Genomic DNA, 20,988 nt, shown 5'->3' with positions numbered 1-20,988 from the left:
TGTGTGGCTGTCTAATAATAATAATAACGACGATGGTATTTGTTAAGGGCTTACTATGTGCCAGACACTGTTCTAAGAGGTGGGGTAGATACAAGTAAATTGGACACAGTTCCTGTCTCATAATAATGTTGGTATTTGTTAAGCGCTTACTATGTGCCGAGCACTGTTCTAAGCGCGGGGGTAGACATAGGGGAATCAGGTTGTCCCACGTGGGGCTCACAGTCTTAATCCCCATTTTACAGATGAGGGAACTGAGGCACGGAGAAGTTAAGTGACTTGCCCACAGTCACACAGCCGACAAGTGGCAGAGCTGGGATTCGAACTCATGAGCCCTGACTCCAAAGCCTGTCTCATGAGGACCTTCACTCTCAATCCCCATGTCGGAGATGACGTCCAGAGAAATGAAGTGACTGGCCCAAGGTCACACAGCCGACAAGGGGCGGAGACAGGATTAGAACTCATGATCCTCTGATTCCCAGGCCCGTGCTCTATCCACTAAGCCAGGCTTCTTCTCGCATCTACAACCGGGAAGATGTGAAGTCAAATTTGGAGTTACTGAGCAGCAGAGAAATAGCAGCTTTCAAAGGGGGCAGGTTCTCTGAGTACTTTCAAACATATCTCCCCAGTGTTTAATGAAAAAAACCCTCTGGGTTCCCAATACACTCTTGGTGATAATAATAATAATTGTGGTACTCATTAAGCACTTACTATGTGCCAGGCACTGTGTTAAGCAGTGGGATAGAGACCAACTAATCAGGTTGGACACAGTCCCTGCCCCACATGGGGCTCGTGTGGCTTAGTGGCTAGAGCCCAGGCCTGGGAGTTAGAAGGACCAGGGTTCTAATCCTGGTTCTGCCACATGTTGCTGTGTGATCACGGGCTAATCACTTCACTTCTCTGGGCTTCAGTTACCTCATCTGTAAAATGGGGATGAAGAGTGTGAACCTCATGTGAGACAGGGACTGTGTCCAACCTGACTAGTTTATATCTATCCCAGTGCTTAGAACAGTGCTTGGCACATAATAAGTGCTTAACAAATACTATAATTATTATTATTATCTTTATTATTAATCCCCATTTTACAGATGAGGTAACTGAGGTGCAGAGAAGGGAAGTGACTTGCCCAGATTCAGCCAGCAGACAAGTAGCAGAGCAGGGATTAGAACCCAGGTCATTTTGTCTCTCAGTCCCATGCTCTATCGACTAGACCGTGCTTACTATGTGTTAAGCACTGCTCTAAATACTCGGGAAGATACAAAATAATCAGGTCGGAGAGTCCCTGTCCCCACATGGTACTCGCACTCTAATTAGGAGGGGATAACAGGGATCGAACTTCCATTTTACAGGTGAGAACATTCAGGCAAGGAGAAGTTAAATGACTTGACCAAGGTCATTCAGCGGGTACGTGGTGGAGCCACGTCCTCTAAGTCCCAGGCCCGGGATCTTTCCACTAAGCCACACTGCTTCCTGATTCATCTTGCTTCCCAGAAGGGAGAAGCTAAGAGTTTCCAGGCAATCATTCACTCATTTCTTATTGATTGAGAGTTTACTGGGTGCCGAGCACTGTACTAAGCGGTTGAGAGAGTACAATAAACAATAAACAGACACATTCCCTGCCCACAATGAGCTTACAGGCTAGAGGGGGAGACAGACATTAATGTAAATAAATAAATCACAGAAATCGACATAAGGGCTGTGCAGCTGGGAGGCCATCTCCCCTCTCCAGTGCTCCTCCTTTGCTCTCTCCAAAGCTAGGTGGGAACTCCTCCAAGAGGCCTTCCCAGACTGAGCTCCCTTTTTCCCTCTGCTCCCTCTACCCCCCCTTCACCTCTCCACAGCTAAACCCTCTTCTCCCCACTTTCCCTCTGCTCCTCCCCATCCTGTCCCATCCCCTCAGCACCGTACTCGTCCGCTCAACTGTAATAATGTTGGTATTTGTTAAGCACTTACTATGTGCAGAGCACTGTTCTAAGCGCTGGGGTAGACACAGGGTCATCAGGTTGTCCCACATGGGGCTCACAGTCTTAATCCCCATTTTACAGATGAGGTAACTGAGGCACAGAGAAGTGAAGTGACTTGCCCACGGTCACACAGCTGACAAGTGGCAGAGCTGGGATTCGAACTCATGACCTCTGACTCCAAAGCCCGGGCTCTTTCCACTGAGCCACGCTGCTTCTGTATATATCTTCATCACCCTATTTCGTTAATGAGATGTACATCACCTTGATCCTATTTATTTGCTATTGTTTTAATGAGATGTTCTTCACCTCGATTCTATTTATTGCCATTGTTCTCGTCTGTCCGTCTCCCCCGATTAGACTGTAAGCCCGTCAAACGGCAGGGACTGTCTCTATCTGTTACCGATTTGTGCATTCCAAGCGCTTAGTACAGTGCTCTGCACATAGTAAGCGCTCAATAAATACTATTGAATGAATGAATGAACTGATTATCGGTATGATTATACCCGTTAAGAACTTACTATGTTTCAAGTGCTGTTCTAAGCATTGGGGTAGATACAAATCAATCAGGCTGGACACAGTCCCTGTCCCACAGAGGATTCACACTCTTAATCCCCATTTTCCATATGAGGGACCTGAGGTCCAGAGAAGTGAAGCGACTTTAGAACCCAGATCCTTGGGACTCCCGGTCCCGGGCTCTAGCCGCTGAGCCACACGTTACGACCCACCCATGGGCTGCCCTAATTCTTGCCACCTCGCCCGCCCGCCTCCTCTCTCCATGCTGCTTTCTCTGGCCTCCTCTTCCCCGCTGACAGGGCCAAAATCTCCTCTTCTGACCCAGTGCCGCTCTCTATCACATGACAGGTTACTTGGGTCACTTGTATTAAACCGGAAAAAAAAAAGTCTGCCTCCCAGCTGGCACGCCTCGTTCACCCCGGGCGGCCGATGAAACAGTGCACTTTGAATTCGCTCTTTATCATTTTCAATAGCCGGGAAGTTGTACGTTGGCTCATGCCCGGTGTGCCCAGGTGATCTAGCTTTGGAAACTAAAGAGGGATTACCTGGAAGGATCAAATGATGCTCGGTAGGGATGGCAACGGGGACAGGTCTTCCTCCAAACAATATCCCTTCCCCACCTCAGAAATTGGTTCAGGAGAGTAGGAATCAAACCCTGGATTCCTAGCTGGGAAGCAGCGTGGCTCAGTGGAAAGAGCACGGGCTTTGGAGTCAGAGGTTATGGGTTTGAATCCCAGCTCTGCCACTTGTCAACTGTGTGACTGTGGGCAAGTCACTTCACTTCTCTGTGCCTCAGTTACCTCATCTGTAAAATGGGGGTTAAGACTGTGAGCCCCACGTGGGACAACTTGATTCCCCTGTGTCTACCCCAGCGCTTAGAACAGTGCTCTGCACATAGTAAGCGCTTAACAAATACCAACATTATTATTATTATAAGAGGCATGGCCTACTGGGAGACAGAGGACCTGGGTTCTAATCCTGTGTCTAAACCCAGCAGAATATTGGGAACATTGTGTTTTCATTATTTTCTACAATCTTGGCAGTGGATAAAAGAAAACAATAAGAAATGATGTTGACTTAGATTTGAGGGCAGGGGTCATATAGCTTTCTCATGGTGGATTTTTTTCCCCAGGGGTTGTTCAGAGCTTTGCACACAGTGCACACACTTAATAAATGTCATTACTACTACTGTGGTCAGGGATCAGTTGATCAGTGCTATTTACTAAACACTTACTGTGTGCAGAGCACTGGTGTAAGGGCTTGGGAGAGTAAATACACTAGAGTTAGGAGATATGTTTGCTGCCCACAGAGAGATTCCAGTCCTTATTGAAGCATCATGGCGTAGTGGAGTGAGCACGGGCCTGGGAGTCAGAAGGTTGCAGGTTCTAATCTTGGCTCTGCCACTTGTCTGCTGTGTGGGCAAGTCACTTCACTTCTCCGGACCTCAGTTACCTCATTTGTAAAATGGGGATTAAGACTGTGAGCCCCACATGGGACATCCTGATTACCTTGTATCTACCCTGGCACTTAGAACAGTGCTTGCCCAAAGTCACATAGCTCACAAGTGGCAGAGCTGGGATTAGAACCCACGACCTCTGACTCCCAAGCCCGTGATCTTTCCACGAAGCCATGCTGCTTCATTAGAATTAGACCCCAGGCCCGGGGTCTTTCCATTAATCCGTGTTACTTCCCACTAGGCCACGATGCTTAGAAGTAGTTTTGGGTTATGATAACAATGACCTAAACTAAAGCACAGGGTTCTCAAGGATACTATGAAGATCAAATTAATCACTGATGGGAAAGGACTCTGGAAAAAGAAAAGTGGTGACACATGCTGGGTGCTCTTCCTGTTGTCAGGTGGCCAAAAAGTTTGAAAATGGCCCACGTTTATGAACCTTCCAAAATATTTGTCTAGCCCCTGGCTTAGGTGGAAAGAGAAATGGCCAGAGTCATGGGATCTGGGTTCTAATTCCAGTTTTGCAACTTATCTGTTGTGTGATGTTGGGCAAATCACTTAACAGCTCTTTGCTTCCAATTCCTCATCTGTAAAATGGGAATTAAATACTTGTTCTTCCTCCCCCTTACACTGGGAGCCGCACGTGGGACAGGGACTGGATCCAATCTAATTACCCTGTGACTATCACAGCTCTTGGCAAAGTGGGTCAATGGTATTTATTGAGCGCTTACTGTGTGCAGAGCACTCTATAAGTGCTTGGGAGGGGACAATAGGACAATCGACAGACATAGTCCCTGCCCATCCTGGAGCACTTAACGAATTCCATTATTTCTAGAAAGACCGGGCTCTAGTTCCAGCTCTGCTGCTTAACTCCTGGGTAACCTTGGACAAGTCACTTAACTTCTCTGTACCTCAGTTTCCTCATCTGTAAAATGAGGATTAAAAACCTTTCTCCTTTAGAACGGGAGCTCCACATGTGACGGGGACTGTGTCTGATGATGATGTTGGCATTTGTTAAGCGCTTACTATGTGCAGAGCACTGTTCTAAGCACTGGGTAGAAACAGAGTAATAAGTTTGTCCCACGTGAGGCTCACAGTCTTAATCCCCATTCTACAGATGAGGTGACTGAGGCACAGAGAAGTTAAGTGACTTGCCCACAGTCACACAGCTGACAAGTGGCAGAGCCGGGATTTGAACCCATGACCTCTGACTCCCAAGCCCGGGCTCTTTCCACTAAACCACGCTGTCTGATCTGATTGGATGTCATCTATCACTCTGATTGACAAAGAGTAAGCTCTAGACTCATTGTGAGCAGGTAATGTGTCTGTTTCTTGTTCTATTGTACTCTCTCAAGTGCTTAGTACAGTGCTCTGTATAAAGTAAGTGCTCAATATTAATACAATTAACCGACTGATTAATATGGGCTTAACAAATACCACAATTCTTAGTAGTATTATTGAAGGGGGGGACAGGAAGCAGGAGGCTGGGTGTTCAAGGGAGATCTGTTCTCTGCTTTTATCCCCAAATCAGTCCTCAGCCTGCTGTGGGACTAGGTCCCAGAGGTAATAATAATAACAATAATAATATTAATAATTTTAAAATGGCATTTGTTAAGGGCTTACTCTATGTCAGAAACTGTATTAAGTGCTTGGGTAGATACAAGCTAATCGGGTTGGACACAGTCCCTGTCCCACATAGGGTTCACAGTCTGAATCCCCATTTTACAGATGAGGTAACTGAGGCCCAGAGAAGTGAAGTGACTTGCCCAAGGTCACACAGCAGACAATTGACAGAGCCGGGATTAGAACCCCGGTCCTTCCGACTTCCGGGCACGGGCTCTATCCACTAGACGACGCTGCTTCTCCTAATTAGTATGATTTTATTGTTATATGATTTTAAAAGTGTTCACTTTGTGCCAAGCACTACATTCAGCACTGAGGCAGAAGCAACATAATCAGTCCCTGTCCCACATGAGGCTCACAGTCTAAGTAGGAGGGAGAACAGGGATTGAATCCCTATTTTGCAGATGAGGGAACTGAGGCACAGAAAAGTGAAGGGATTTGCCCCAAATCACATAGAAAGCAAGTGGTGCAGTCAGGATTAGAACCCAGGTCCTCTGACTCCCAGGTCCGTGCTCTTTCCGCTAGTCCACCCTGCCTGAGAGCGACCGTCCCAGTGACCGATGACTGATTCTTGCAAAGGAGTGCTCGGTGAGAGGTGAGAGAAAGGACCAGGAAAAGACCAGGGCCTTATGGCAGAGACACCAGCTCTCTCCATGAGCGTATTTGGAATTTGTTCGGCGTTCACTATGTACCAAGCACTGTTCTAAGCACTGGGGTAGATACAAGCTAATCAGGTTGGACACAGTTCCTATCCCACATGCGGCTCACGGTCTACATCTCCACTTTCCCCGTGAAGTAACTGAGGCACAAAGAAGCGACGTGACTTGCCCAAGGTCACACAGCAGACAAGTTGGTGGAGTCGGAATTAGAACCCACATCCTCTGACTCCCGTACTCTCACCACTAGGCCTTGCTGCTTCCGAAAAATTCTGCAGCTTCCCAGAGAAATCCCAGGGCAACGGCGTCTTGGGGGTGACAAACCTCAGAGCCAATACTACCACTTCAGGCCTTCCGTGTCACCCATGCCTTTGTTTTTCTCCAATCACCGAATGCTGTATTGTAAAGCTCACCTCCTCCAAGAGGCCTTCCCAGACTGAGCTCCCCCCTTTTTCCCTCTGTTCCCTCTACCCCCGCCTTCACCTCTCCGCAGCTAAACCCTCTTCTCCCCTCTTTCCCTCCCCTCCTCCCCCTCTCCCATCCCACTCTCTAAGCACCGTACTCGTCGGCTCGGCTCGTCGGCTCGACTGTGTATATCTTCATCACCCTATTTATTTTGTTTATTTTGTTTAATGAGATGTACATCACCCTGATTCTATTTAGTTGCCATTGTTTTAATGAGATGTTCTTCCCCTTGACTCTATTTATTGCCATCGTTCTTGTCTGTCCGTCTCCCCCGATTAGACTGTGAGACCGTCAGAGGGCAGGGACTGTCTCTATCTGTTGCTGACTTGTACATTCCAAGCACTTAGTACAGTGCTCTGCACATAGCAAGCGCTCAGTAAATACTATTGAATGAATGAATGAATACAGTACTCTCACACGGTAAGCGCTCAATAAACACTACTGGATGGACGATTGTCAGCTGTGTGACTTTGGGCAAGTCACTTCACTTCTCTGGGCCTCAGTTCCCTCATCTGTAAAATGGGAATTAAGACTGTGAGCCTCACGTGGGACAACTTGATGACCCTGTATCTACTTCAGCGCTTAGAACAGTGCTTTGCACATAGTAAGCGCTTAACAAATACCAACATTATTATTAATTGAATGAATAGCACTTTTGTGTACAACTTTCACATCTAAATATTTAGGCATTCACTCACCTGCATATTCACTTTTCCTTCTTCCTCATATCTCTAGTCAGACAGTGGTATTTATTGAGTGTTTACTGTGTGCACAACAATGTCCTAAGCACTTGGGAGAGTACAGTACACCAATATAACGGACACATTTCCTGCCCACAACGAGCTCACGGTCTAGACGACTCTAGACTCTAAGTTGTTTTTGTGCCTGCACCCTCTAGATTGTAAACTGCTCAAAGACAGGTGTTCTATCTCTATTGTACTCTCACCCACGTGCTTAGCACAATGCTCAGCACACAGTAGGGCTCAAGAAACAGTTTGCCCATCAACACTTTGTTTTAATGCCTGAGAAGCAGCTCGGCCTAGTGGATAGAGCACGGGCCTGGGAGCCTGAAGGACTTGGGTTCTAATCCTGGGTCCGTCACTTCTCTGCCGCGTGACCTTGGACAAGTCGCTTCACTTCTCTGGGCCCCAGTTGCTTCATCTGTAAAATGGGGACAGGGACAGGGACTGTGTCCAACTTGATTAGCTTGTATCTACTCCAGTGCTTAGTACAGGGTCTGGCACATTATTATTATTATTATTACTATTATGATTAACCGTATTTATTGAGGGCTTACTGTGTACAAAACACTGTACTAAGCACTTGGGAGAGTACAATACAACATCAAACACATTCCCTACCCACAACTTCTCTGTGCCTCATCTGTAAAATGGGGATTAAGACTGTGAGCCTCACGTGGGACAATCTGATTTCCCTGTCTCTACCCCAGCGCTTAGAACAGTGCTCTGCACATAGTAAGCGCTTAACAAATACCAACATTATTATTATTACTCTCCCAAATGCTTAGTGCAGTGTTCTGCACATAGTAAGTGCTCAATAAATATCGACTGATTGTGCCTACCAATGTGCCTGCTAACTCTGTAGTGGTTTACTCTGCCAAGCACTTAGTCCAGTGCTCTGCACACAGTAAGCGCTCAGGAAATACCATTGATGATGAGATTATCAGCTCTTTGTGGGCAGGGAATTTGTCTAGACTGGAAACTCATTCTGGGCAGGGAATATGTCTTATTATTGTATCTTACTCTCCCAAGCGCTTAGTACAGTGCTCTGCACACAGTAAGTGCTCAATAAATACGATTGACTGACTTTCTACCAACCGTACTAGATTTTCTCCCAAGCGCCCAGAACAGTGCTCAGCACACAGTGAGCACTATATAAATACCAATCATTGTGATTTAACCGGCTTGTTTTCCTAATCAGCTCAAAGGAGCTATTCATTCATTCAATCATTCATTCAGTCATATTTACTGAACACTTACTATATGCAGAGCACTCTACTAAGCGCCTGGGAGAGTAGAGAAGCAGCGTGGCTTAGTGGAAAGAGCACGGACTTGTGGGAGTCAGAGGTTGTGGATTCGAATTCTGACTCGATCCGCCCTTTCCTCTCCACCCAAACGGCTACCTTACTATTACAGGCTCTCGTTATATCCCGGCTAGACTACTGTGTCAGCCTTCTCTCTGACCTCCCTTCCTCCTCTCTCGCCCCGCTCCGGTCTATTCTTCACTCCGCTGCCCGGCTCATCTTCCCGCAGAAACGATCTGGGCATGTCACTCCCCTTCTTAAACAACTCCAGTGGTTGCCTATCGACCTCCGCTCCAAACAAAAACTCCTCACTCTAGGCTTCGAGGCTCTCCATCACCTTGCCCCTTCCTACCTCTCCTCCCTTCTCTCTTTCTACCGCCCACCCCGCACGCTCCGCTCCTCTGCCGCCCACCTCCTCGCCGTCCCTCGGTCTCGCCTATCCCGCCGTCGACCCCTGGGTCACGTCCTCCCGCGGTCCTGGAAAGCCCTCCCTCCTCACCTCCGCCAAACTGATTCTCTTTCCCTCTTCAAAACCTTACTTAAAAATCACCTCCTCCAAGAGGTGTTCCCAGACTGAGCTCCTCTTCCCCCTCTACTCCCTCTGCCATCCCCCCTTTACCTCTCCGCAGCTAAAGCCTCATTTTCCCCTTTTCCCTCTGCTCCTCCACCTCTCCCTTCCCATCCCCACAGCACTGTACCCGTCCGCTCAACTGTATATATTTTCGTTACCCTATTTATTTTGTTAATGAATTGTACATCGCCTTGATTCTATTTAGTTGCCATTGTTTTTATGAGATGTTCTTCCCCTTGACGCTGTTTAGTGCCATTGTTCTTGTCTGTCCGTCTCCCCCGATTAGACTGTGAGCCCGTCAAACGGCAGGGACTGTCTCTATCTGTTGCCGACTGTTCATCCCAAGCGCTTAGTACAGTGCTCTGCACATAGTAAGCGCTCAATAAATACTATTGAATGAATGAATGAATGAATGAATGAATGACTCTGCCCCTTGTCAGGGCTTGACCTTGGGCAAATCACTTAACTTCTCGGTACCTCAGTGACCTCATCGGTAAAATGCGGATGAAGACTGTAAAATGGGACAACCATAGACATTGTATCTACCCCAGTGTTTAGAACAGTGCTCGGCACATAGTAAGCGCTTAATAGATGCCAACATTATTATTATTATTACAATACAATAATAAACGGATCCATTCCCTGCCCGCAACGAGATTACAGTCTAGAGTGGGAGACAGGCATTAATATAAATACATAAATGACAGATATGGACATGAAGTGGTGTGGGGCTGGGAGGGCAGATGAAGAAAGGGGAGCAAGTCAGGGTGACGCAGAAGGGAGCGCGAAGAGGGGAAAGGAGGGCTTAGTCAGGGAAGGCCTCTCGGAGGAGATGGGCCTCAACACTCCGCCAAAAGCTAGTTATGATGGCATTTCTTCCACTCCTGGTTTGGCCTCCAAAATGACCTCCATTCACCACCACCTCCTTTTCCCCTCGGTGGAGGAGAATGGAAATCCAACCTCTCACATCTCTGCCCTTGGCGCTCTGGGGGAGGTCAAGGCAGAATGCACATTTGGGAGGTCCATCCGTTTACACCCACTGTCTGCCCCCTTTTTCTTTTGGCCTATCGGTTTTCTGGGCCTCTTATCTTTCCAAACGGGTTTGTCCCTTTATCAATGCCTCAGTGCATTTCTCTGTGTTTGGTTTGGGGTGAGGAAGAATGCCTCTTATTTACAAGTCTATTCCTTCAGCAGATAATGCTTTAAGTAGCCTCTGCCGGCTGAGCTTTAGTTAGCAAATTGTGGGAGAGATTCAAACGGCGATAATGAGCCACTCTTTTGTTTCTTCCACATGCATATTTTTTTTTGGGAGGGGGAGGCGTGTTGGGGTGGGGGGCTGGTGGCTGTCGACTTCCCGATCCTTTATCAGTCAGTTTACTTGGGAGGAGGTAAGTGATAGATTGCTGTTTGCCTTCTGTACAAAAACCTCAATTTTATCACCCTGGTGTCCCTAAAGAGCAGCTGTCATTAATGGGAAGTTAACTCCGCCGGGCCTTTGGTTAATCAAGAAATGGATGGCATTTAGTGGGCGCTTACTATGTGCATATCACCGTACTAAGCGATTGGGAGAGTACAATACAGCTGAAAAATCTTACTTCCTAATTTTACTCTGAACTTTCGGCTTCCACTGAAATATAAAGATGAATGAATCAGCCTGTAAGATAATTTATAATCAGGGGCCTAACTTATTTTGACAAGGCATTCCCTTTGTTTGGAGAGGAGTGGGGCAATCATTAACACCAATTTAAATGCTCCCATTTAGTTTGCCCAGGCTAAATGGCGGGGGAAGGGCAGTTGATAGGAAGGCCTGTCTCCCTGATCTTTTTTAGGGAGTTGGATTAATAGTTAATGAGGAACTTAGCAACAGTATAAGCAGGTCAACAAAGTTCACATTTTTTTCCAAGTTCCCCTAACCTCTTTCCAGTGCAACAGAAACAGCTTACTGGAAGTTATTTTTTATTGGCTTTAAATGGCACATACAGTGTAATATCTTGCCCCCAAAAGTCTTGTGGGAGGCACGCCTCCTCCAAGAGGCCTTCCCTGACTAAGCTGCCCCTTTCCTCTCTCCCACCCCCTTCCCCATCACCCTGACTTGCTTCCTTATTCATTCATTCAATAGCATTTATTAATAATGTTGGTATTTGTTAAGCGCTTACTTTGTGTAGAGCACTGTTCTAAGAGCTGGGGTAGATACAGGGTAATCAGGTTGTCCCACATGAGGCTCACAGTTAAAACTCATTTTACAGATGAGGTAACTGAGGCACGGAGAAGTTAAGTGACTTGCCCAATATGTGCAGAGCACTGTACTAAGCGCTTGGAATGTACAATTTGGCAACAGATAGAGACAATCCCTTACCGATGACGGGCTCACAGTCTAATCGTGCCCCCTCCCAGCCCCACACCACTTAAGTACAAATCTGTAATTTATTTATTTATATTACTATTTCTTCTGCCCCCCACCCCCCGCCCCCACCCCAAGACCTTAAGCTGGTCGTGGCCAGGGAAATCTTCATTACCCTATTTATTTTGTTAATGAGATGTACATCACCCTGATTCTATTTATTTGCTATTGTTTTAATAAGATGTTCTTCCCCTTGATTCTATTTATTGCCGTTGTTCTTGTCTGTCTGTCTCCTCCGATTCGACTGTAAGCCCGTCAAAGGGCAGGGACTGTCTCTATCTGTTACCGATTTGTACATTTCAAGCGCTTGGTACAGTGCTCTGCACACAGTAAGTGCTCAATAAATACTATTGAATGAATGAAATTGTTTATTGTTGTATTGTACTCTCCCAAGCGCTTAATACAGTGCTCTGCACACAGTAACAGTTCAATAAATACGATTGAATAAATGAATAATATAGGATTTCTGCTTGGCCTAGTGGAAGGAGCACGGGACTGACAGGCAGGAGATTCGGATTCGAGTCTCAGCTCTGCCGCTGGTCTACTCCGTGGCCCTTGGCGACTCACAATCTTTCTAGGCCTTAGTTTCCTCATCTGCAAAATGGGCTAAGGTAGATTCTGGGTCCAGAATGGGACAGAGACTGTCTGATCTTAAAGTCTTGTATCTACCTCAGGGCACACTACAGAATAATAATAATAATAATGTTGGTATTTGTTAAGTGCTTACTATTGTGCAGAGCACTGTTTAATGTTGGTATTTGTTAAGCGCTTACTATATGCAGAGCACTGTTCTAAGCGCTGGGGTAGATACAGGGTAATCAGGTTGTTCCACGTGAGGCTCACAGTCTTAATCCCCCTTTTACAGATGAGGTAACTGAGGCACAGAGAAGCTAAGTGACTTGCCCACAGTCACACAGCTGACAAGTGGCAGAGCTGGGATAAGCACTGGGATAGATACAGGGTAATTGGGTTGTCCCACGTGAGGCTCACAGTCTTAATCCCCATTTTACAGATGAGGGAATTGAGGCACAGAGAAGTGAAGTGACTTGCCCAGTCACACAGCTGACAAGTGGCAGAGCCGGGATTCGAATCCATGACCTCTGACTCCCAAGCCCGGGCTCTATCCACTGAGCCACGCTGCTTCCCTTAATAAATGTCAAAAATGATTGCTGGATTGGGAAATCATGCAAGCCAATGTCGGTAAATCAATGGCATTTACTGAGCACGGAGTTCGTTGTGGGCAAGGAATTAATGTTGTTTATTTGTACTGCTGTGTCTTCCCCCACACCCAGACTGTGAGCTCATAGTGGGCAGGGATTGTTACTCTTTATTGTTGGATTGTTCTTTCCCAAGCACTTAGTACAGACATCTGCACATAGTAAGTGCTCAATAAATACGATTGAATGATAGAATGAATACGATTGAATGAATGTGTCTGTTCTATTGTTATTCTGTGCTCTCCCCTAAATTTAGTACAGTGGTCTGCACACAGCAAGTGCTCAAGAAATTCAAATAACTTACTACTGAACACTTACTCTGCGTAGTGAATTAGCCTGCAGCTTGCAGTCTTTGATTTGTAAATGTGATTGCTCTACCAGCTGGAATAGGATTTCTTCCATGGGCCCTTTCTTGCTTAGGATATTTAATGTTGGTATTTAAGCGCTTACTATGTGCAGAGCACTGTTCTAAGCGCTGGGGTACATACAGGGTCATCAGGTTGTCCCACGTGAGGCTCACAGTTAATCCCCATTTTACAGATGAGGTCACTGAGGCACAGAGAAGTTTAGTGACTTGCCCACAGTCACACAGCTGACAAGTGGCAGAGCCGGGAGTCGAACCAACAACCTCTGACTCCGAAGTCCAGGCTCTTTCCACTGAGCCATGCTGCTTCCCCTATATTTCAAAAAGCTTCCCCAAAACAATGAATAATAATAATGGTATTTGTTAAGCACTTGCTATGTTGCCAGGCCCTGTACTAAGCACTGGGGTGGATACAAGCAAATTGGGTTGGACACAGTCCCTCTCCCCTGTGGGGGTCTCAGTCTCAATCCCCATTTTCCAGATGAGGTAACTAAGGCTCAGAGATGTGAAGTGACTTGCCCAAAGCCACACAGGAGACAAGTGGCAGAGCAGGGATTCAGAACTCACGACCTCTGACTCCCAAGCCCGGGCTCTTTCCCCTGAGTTTCCCCGGAGCCACTGGGTTTGAATCCCAGCTCTACCCCTTGTCAGCTGTGTGACTGTGGGCAAGTCACTTCACCTCTCTGTGCCTCAGTTACCTCATCTGTAAAATGGGGATGAAGACTGTGAGCCTCACGTGGGACAACCTGATTACCCTGTATCTCCCCCAGCGCTTAGAACAGTGCGCTGCACATAGTAAGAGCTTAACAAATACCAACATTTTTTTTCTCTGTTTACAGTCTAGAGGGGGAGACGGGCCTTAACATAAATAAATTCAGTCTTCACAGGAGCCTGTTAAGGATAAGTAAGACAGGTCCTCTAAATAAGCAGATCTTACCAGGTTTTTCTTCAGGTAGAGTAACTGAGGAAGAGGGGAGGACACCCACTTCTCCAGTTACACGAGTGGGTTGGACTATTGCAGAACTCCACATTAGGGAAAACTCCCCTTACGGTACTCACCATGTCCGACCATGCACCGTACAAACACACAACCCTTCCTACCGGCACTTTGGTGTGCTGAATCCAGTCGAACTCAGGTTGTGTTGGGAGAACTCTCCGGAATTCTCCTACCGCCTCCCCGCCAAAACGCGGAGTGAAAACACGCATTCTGGCAGGATTAAGTGACTAGTAATAATAATAGTAATAATAATTATGGTATTTGTTAAGCCATCACTATTTACCAGATACGGTTCTAAGCGCTGGGGTAGAGACAAGATAATTGGGTTGGACATGGTCCTTGTCCTGCATCGGGCGCACAGACTTTGTCCCCATTTTACAGATGAGGGAACTGAGGCCCAGAGAAGTGAAGTGACTTGCCTAAGGTCACACAGCAGATGGGCGGCAGAACTGGGTTGAGAACTCGGGTCCTTCTGACTCCCAGGCCCGGGCTCTATCTACTAGGCCATGCTGCTTCCCTAATTTTGGCATATATTAACACTTACTATGTGCCAAGCACTGTACTAAGGACTTGGGTAGCTACAAGATAATCAGGTCCCACAAGGGGTTCACAGTCAAAGTAGGAGGGAGAATAGGGATTGAATCCCCATTTTGCAGATGAGGTAACTGAGGCCCAGAGCAGTTAAGTGATGTGCCCAAGGTCACCTGGGTCCATAGCAGAGCCAGGATTAGAACCCAGGTCATCTGACTCCAAGGCCCGTACTAGGTCATACTGCTTCTCTAGAAATTTCCCAAGCCTGTTTCATGCCTGTGTTCAAGAAGTGAGGGAAGAATTGTAAGCCCGTCAAAGGGCAGGGACTGTCTCTATCTGTTACCGATGTGTACATTCCAAGCGCTTAGTACAGTGCTCTGCACATAGTAAGCACTCAATAAATACTGTTGAATGACTGAATGAATGAATTCAATTTTCCCGCTACTTCTAAAGAAGCAGTGTGACTTAGTGGATAGTGCACGGGCCTGGGACTCAGAAGGACCTGGGTTCTAATTCCAGCTCCGCCACATGTCTGCTGTGAGATCTTGGGCAAGTCAGTTCACTTCTCTGGGCCTCAGTTACCTCATCTGTAAAATGGGAATTAAGCACGTGAGCCCCATGTGGGAATGGGACTGTGTCCAACTTGATTAACTCATATCTACCCCAGAGGTTAGAATAGTGCTTGGCACATAGTAAGTGCTTAACGAGTCTCATAATTACTATTACGATTGTTCAGTCTGAAGGATTGTTTAGTCTTTCCCAGCAGGCAGGAAACTGACTTTGGCTCTGAGCGTTTTCTCAGTAATTGCGGAGTGAGTGGTGAACCTCATTATCACCCCGGTTTTGGGAATCCGGGAATGGATACTGAACCACCTCTTTGGGATCCTGTGGAAAACATCCTGGGAGACCTTTCAGCAAATTCAAATCCCTTCATCAATAGGATTTACTGAGCACCTATTGGCATCAATCTATCAATAGTATTCATTGAGCACTTACTTTGTGCAGAGCACTGTGAGAAGCAGCGAGGTCTTGTGGAAAGAGCACAGGCTTAGGAGTTGGAGGGCCTGGATTCTAATTCCTCCTCTGCCACTTGCCTGCTGTGGGACCTGGGGCGAGTCACTTAATCTCTGGGCCTCAGTCTCCTCATCTATGAAATGGGGATTCAATACCTTTTCTCCCTCCTAATTACCATGTGAGCCCCAGGTGGGATCTGATGATCTTGTATCTACCCCAGTGTTTAGAACAGTGTTTGGCACAGAGCAAGCACTTAAATACCACAATTAATATGATCATATCGCTATACTGAGTGCTGCATGGCCTAGTGGAGGTCACTGGCCTAGGAGTCAGAAGGACATGGGTTCTAATCCTGACTCCTCCACTTGTCTGCTGCATGATCTTGGGCAAGTCACTTCACTTCTCTGTGCCTCAGTTCCCTCACCTGTAAAATGGGGATTGAAACTGTGAACCCCATGTGGGACAAGGGACTGTGCCCAACCCCATTTGCTTGTTTCCACTCCAGCGCTTAGTACAGTGCCTGGCACATAGTAAGCGCTTAACACATACCATAATTATTATTTGGTAGACAATCCCTACTCTCGAGAAGTTTAGAGTTGAGCGTGCCGTGTCTACCCACTCTGTTTTACTGTACTCTCCCAAGAACTTAGTACAGTGCTCTGCACTCAGTAAGTGCTCAGTAAATATTATTGATCGATTGAGACAGACATTAAAATCGATTACAGGTGGGGGAAGCCACAGAGTATAAGGACATGGATTTATGCTATGGGGGTGGGGATGGGGTGAGGAAAAAAGCACTTAGGAGGTAGAGATTTAAGTGTATGAATGCTTACTCTCTGCCCCCAAGGAGTCGACACTTTAACAAGGGAGACAGGCATTAGAATATTTTTCAGACAGGAGAAGGAAGGAATGGGGGAATAAATACATGAGCTAATGCTTAATTGGGTAGGTAAGATACTAGTTAAAAAGTGCCAAGAACATACATAATGTCTACCTAATCATCTTCTGTGTGACCTTGAGCAAGTCTCTTCACTACTCTGGGCCTCAGTTCCCTCATCTGTAAAATGGGGATTGAGACGGTGAACCCCAAGTGGGACAGGGACTGTGTCCAACCTGATTTGCTGGTATCCACCCCAGCGCTTAGTACAGTGCCCGGCACACAGAAAGCGCTTAACAAATACCACAATTATTATTATTATCTACATAATGTCAAGGAAGAAAGAGGGCTGCCAGCGTACTCACCATTTTTCCTCTTCCACTTGTACTCCTATGGACTGGAATTTACTGGTTACTTTGCTCTCCACCAGGTCAACAGATTCATCAGCATCGTCAACCTGGAGAAACAGGCAGGTGGGTCATTGGGCTCCGGGTTTCTATCCGGCCTTGAAAAAACGCAAACGTATTTGCTCCGGAAAGGTCTCTTATGAGCTCTGGGTCAGTGGCAAAACTCCAGTGAAGTGGAGCTCAGAGGTATCTCATTATTTATTGGACGCTAAGTACGGCGAACCACTGGGGTAGATACTCTATAATCAGACCAGACACAGTCCCTGTCCCACATGGGGTTTACAGTCTAAGAGAAGCAGCTTGGCTCTGTGGGTAGAGCATGGCCCTGGGAGTCCGAAGGACCTGGGTTCTAATCCTGACTCCACCACTTTGTCTTACCTCACTTCTTTGTGCCTCAGTTATCTCAGCTGTCAAATAGGCATTAAAACTGTGAGCCCCTCGTGGGACAGGGACCGTGTCTAACCCGATTGGCTTGTAGGCACCCCAGTGCTTAGTACAGTGCCTGAGAAGCAGTGTAGCCTAATGGGTAGAGCCGGGGACCGGGATTCAGAGGACCTGGGTTCTAATCCCAGCTCCGTCACTCATCTGCAGTGTGACCTTGGGCAAATCACTGCGCAACTCCGTGCTTCAGTTCCTTCATCTGTAAAATGGGGATGAAGACTGTGAGCTCTCTGTGGGACAGAAACTGTGCCCAACCCAATTACCTTGTATCTACGCCAGTGCTAAGTACTGTGCCTGACACATAGTAAGCACTTAAAAATACCACAGTTATTATTATTATTGTTGTTGGAACATCATAAATGCTTAACATATATTGCAGACCCATTTTACAGATGAAGAAGCTGCTTCTGCGTATTCCCTAAAACACAAAGCCCAGGCTAGGTAGGTGTCCTGACTGGCCCCTCCCCTCCCCCCTTGTCTCTTGATGGCCAACAGCCAGAGCCATCCCCCCAATCCTCCCATCCCAGCCCTCCCTTCTTTGTTCCACCCCAGAGCCACAGGTCCACGTGCCCAATTTATCCTTTCCTCTCCATCTAAACTGTTACCACGCTAATAATAATGTTGGTATTTGCTAAGCGTTTACTATGTGCAGAGCACTGTTCTAAGCACTGGGGTAGATACAGGGTGATCAGGTTGTCCCACGTGAGGCTCACAGTTAATCCCCACTTTACAGATGAGGGAACTGAGGCACAGAGATGTGAAGTGACTTGCCCACAGTCACACAGCTGACAAGTAATAATAATAATGTTGGTATTTGTTAAGCGCCTACTATGTGCAGAGCACGGTTCTAAGCGCTGGGGCAGATACAGGGTCATCAGATTGTCCTACATGAGGCTCACAGTCTTAATCCCCTTTTTACAGATGAGGTAACTGAGGCACAGAGAAGTCAAGTGACTTGCCCATAGTCACACAGCTGAGAAGTGGCAGAGCTGGGATTCGAACCCATGACCTCGGACTCCCAAGCCCGGGCTCTTTCCACTGAACCACGCTGCTAATCCAAGCACTTAATCTATCCAGTCTTTATTACTGTACTGACCTCCTTGCTCACCTCCCAGCCTCCTGCCTCTCCCCACTCTGGGCCGTACTTCACTCTGCTGCCCGGATCTTTTTTCTACAAAAACGTTCAGGACACATTTTCCTGCTCCTCAAGAAACTCTAGTGGTAGCCCATCCACTTCCACATCAAACAGAAACTCCTCACCATCGGCTTTAAAGCACTCAATCACCTTGCTCCGTCCCACCTCCCCTTGCTACTCTCCTAATAATAATAATAATGGTACTTGTTAAGCATTTACTATGTGCCAAGCACTATTCTAAATGCCGGGATAGATACAGATTAATTAGATTGGACACAGTCCCTGTCCCACATGGGGCTCACCCTCGTAATCCCCATTTTACACACGAGGTAACTGAGGCCCAGGGAAGTGAAATGACTTGCCCTAGGTCACACAGTAGACATGTGGCAAAGCCGGAATTAGAACCCAAGTCTTTCTGACTCTCAGGCCCGTGCTCTATCCGCTAAGCCACACTGCTTCACTTACTTCTCCTACTACAACCCACCGTGCACACTTCACTCCGTAATGCCAACCTTCTCACTGTGCCTCCATCTCGTCTATCTCGCCTCTGACCTCTCGCCCACGTCCTGCCTCTGGCCTGAAACACCCTCCTTCTTCATATCCGACAATTACGCTTCCCTTCTTCAAAGCCTAATCGTAGGGATTGTCTCTATCTGTTGCCAAATTGTTCTTTCCAAGCGCTTAGTAGAGTGATTGACTGATAGACTGACTTGGAGCAGGAAGGGGCAGGAATTGGAGGTGGAGTCAGATGCGACTCCCAGCCTGGCCCAGAAATCTGTCAGGTAGATCCAGGCCCTTCCTAGAAAACTGTCAGGGAGATCTAGGCCATTACTAGAAATCTGTCAGGGGGATCCAGGCCTTTCCCAGAAATCTGTCAGGGAGATCCGGGCTCTTCCCGGAAATCTGTCAGGAGATCTGAGCCCTACTCGGAAATCTCTCAGGGAAATCTGGGTCCTTCCCGGAAATCTGTCAGGGAGATCCGGGCCCTTTCCCCGGTGCCACGCTGCCCCCATGCCCTTCTCCCCTGCCCCAGGTAGCATCCTGTTACTGTCACCGCAGTAAGGAAAATCAATCAACCAAACATGTTTCTTGAGCACTTATTGAGTGCAGGGCACTGTGCTATGCACTTTGGAGAGCACAATGAGACAATATGACAGACAGATTCCCTGCTCACAGTGAGTTTACCATCTAGAGGAAAAAGCATTTCAATTGGGAGGTTTTTCACCTCTCACCCCTACTCCTGGGTGTTCAGGCCAAGATTTAAGTCGGAGCTTCAGCAAAAAGCGGTTCCTCTGACTACGGGAGTGGCATTAGGACAAGACCATAGGAGGCTGAACTATCTTCTTGAGGCAGCTTGAAAGCCGGGAGCCGCGCCGGGAGCGCTAATTTAGACTGTGAGCTCCATGCGGGACAGCGACTGTGTCCAACTTTAACTTGGATCTTCCCCAGCGCTTAGAACGGTGTTGACATATGGTAAGCGATTAACAAATCCCATTAAAAATGAAAGTTCCCAGAGAGTCCCAGTTCTCCAGACAGGGAGGATAGGGATGAAGCCAACTCACACAACACCCAAAACCACCCGACTTCTGAGTTGGCAGAAAAAGAAGCACATGGAGAACTCGGCAGAGAGAGAGAGGGGAGGAGGTCAGAAGGACAGTAAGGCCTAAGAGGGCTCATTCGTTCATCCATTCATTCAATCGTATTTATGGAGAGCTTACTGTGTGCCGAGCACTGCACTAAGCGCTGGGGAAGACATGAACAGACACAATCCCGGCCCACAATGAGCTTACACACACTCTCCTTTGGCAAAAAGTGCTGTGTGACCTTGGGCAAGTCACTTCACTTCTCTGGGCCTCAGTTGGCTCATCTGTAAAATAGGGGTTAAGACTGTGAGCTCCACATGGGACAGGGACTGTGTCCAACCTGATTAGCGTACCTCTGCTCCAGGGTTTAGTACAGGGCCTGTTCATAGTGAAGCAGCGTGGCTCAGTGGAAAGAGCCCAAGCTTGGGAGTCAGAGGTCATGGGTTCGAATCCCAGCTCCGCCACTTGTCAGCTGTGTGACTGTGGGCAAGTCACTTAACTTCTCTGGGCCTAAATTCCCTCATCCGTAAAATGGGGATTAACTGTGAGCCTCGCGTGGGACAACATGATTACCCTGTATCTACCTCAGTGCTTAGAACAGTGCTCTGCACATAGTAAGCGCTTAACAAATACCAGCATTATTATTATAGTGAGCGTTTAACAAATACCATAGGACAATAACAAATAAGGAAAGGGATGAAGCTTGAGAGCTGACTCATTTTGCCTGAGGAA

The 20,988-nt window shown here is 47.2% G+C and overlaps 1 protein-coding gene across 5 annotated transcripts in view; it reads right to left on the bottom strand.

Annotated features, from left to right (window-relative positions):
• DLGAP1 (DLG associated protein 1) overlaps window positions 1–20,988 on the bottom strand; it is a 978,335-nt gene that overhangs the window by 57,388 nt on the left and 899,959 nt on the right. For all 5 annotated transcript variants that reach the window (XM_029066588.2, XM_029066589.2, XM_029066592.2 and 2 more), the window contains one exon: window positions 17,056–17,147. In XM_029066588.2, coding sequence (XP_028922421.1) covers window positions 17,056–17,147 — 92 coding nt within the window. The remainder of the gene's footprint in view (window positions 1–17,055; window positions 17,148–20,988) is intronic.

This window comes from Ornithorhynchus anatinus, chromosome 5 (genome assembly GCF_004115215.2).
Source record: "Ornithorhynchus anatinus isolate Pmale09 chromosome 5, mOrnAna1.pri.v4, whole genome shotgun sequence".
Taxonomy (NCBI): domain Eukaryota; kingdom Metazoa; phylum Chordata; class Mammalia; order Monotremata; family Ornithorhynchidae; genus Ornithorhynchus; species Ornithorhynchus anatinus.
Note: the sequence above shows the minus strand (reverse complement) of the source record. Positions and strands in the feature narration are given on the sequence as shown.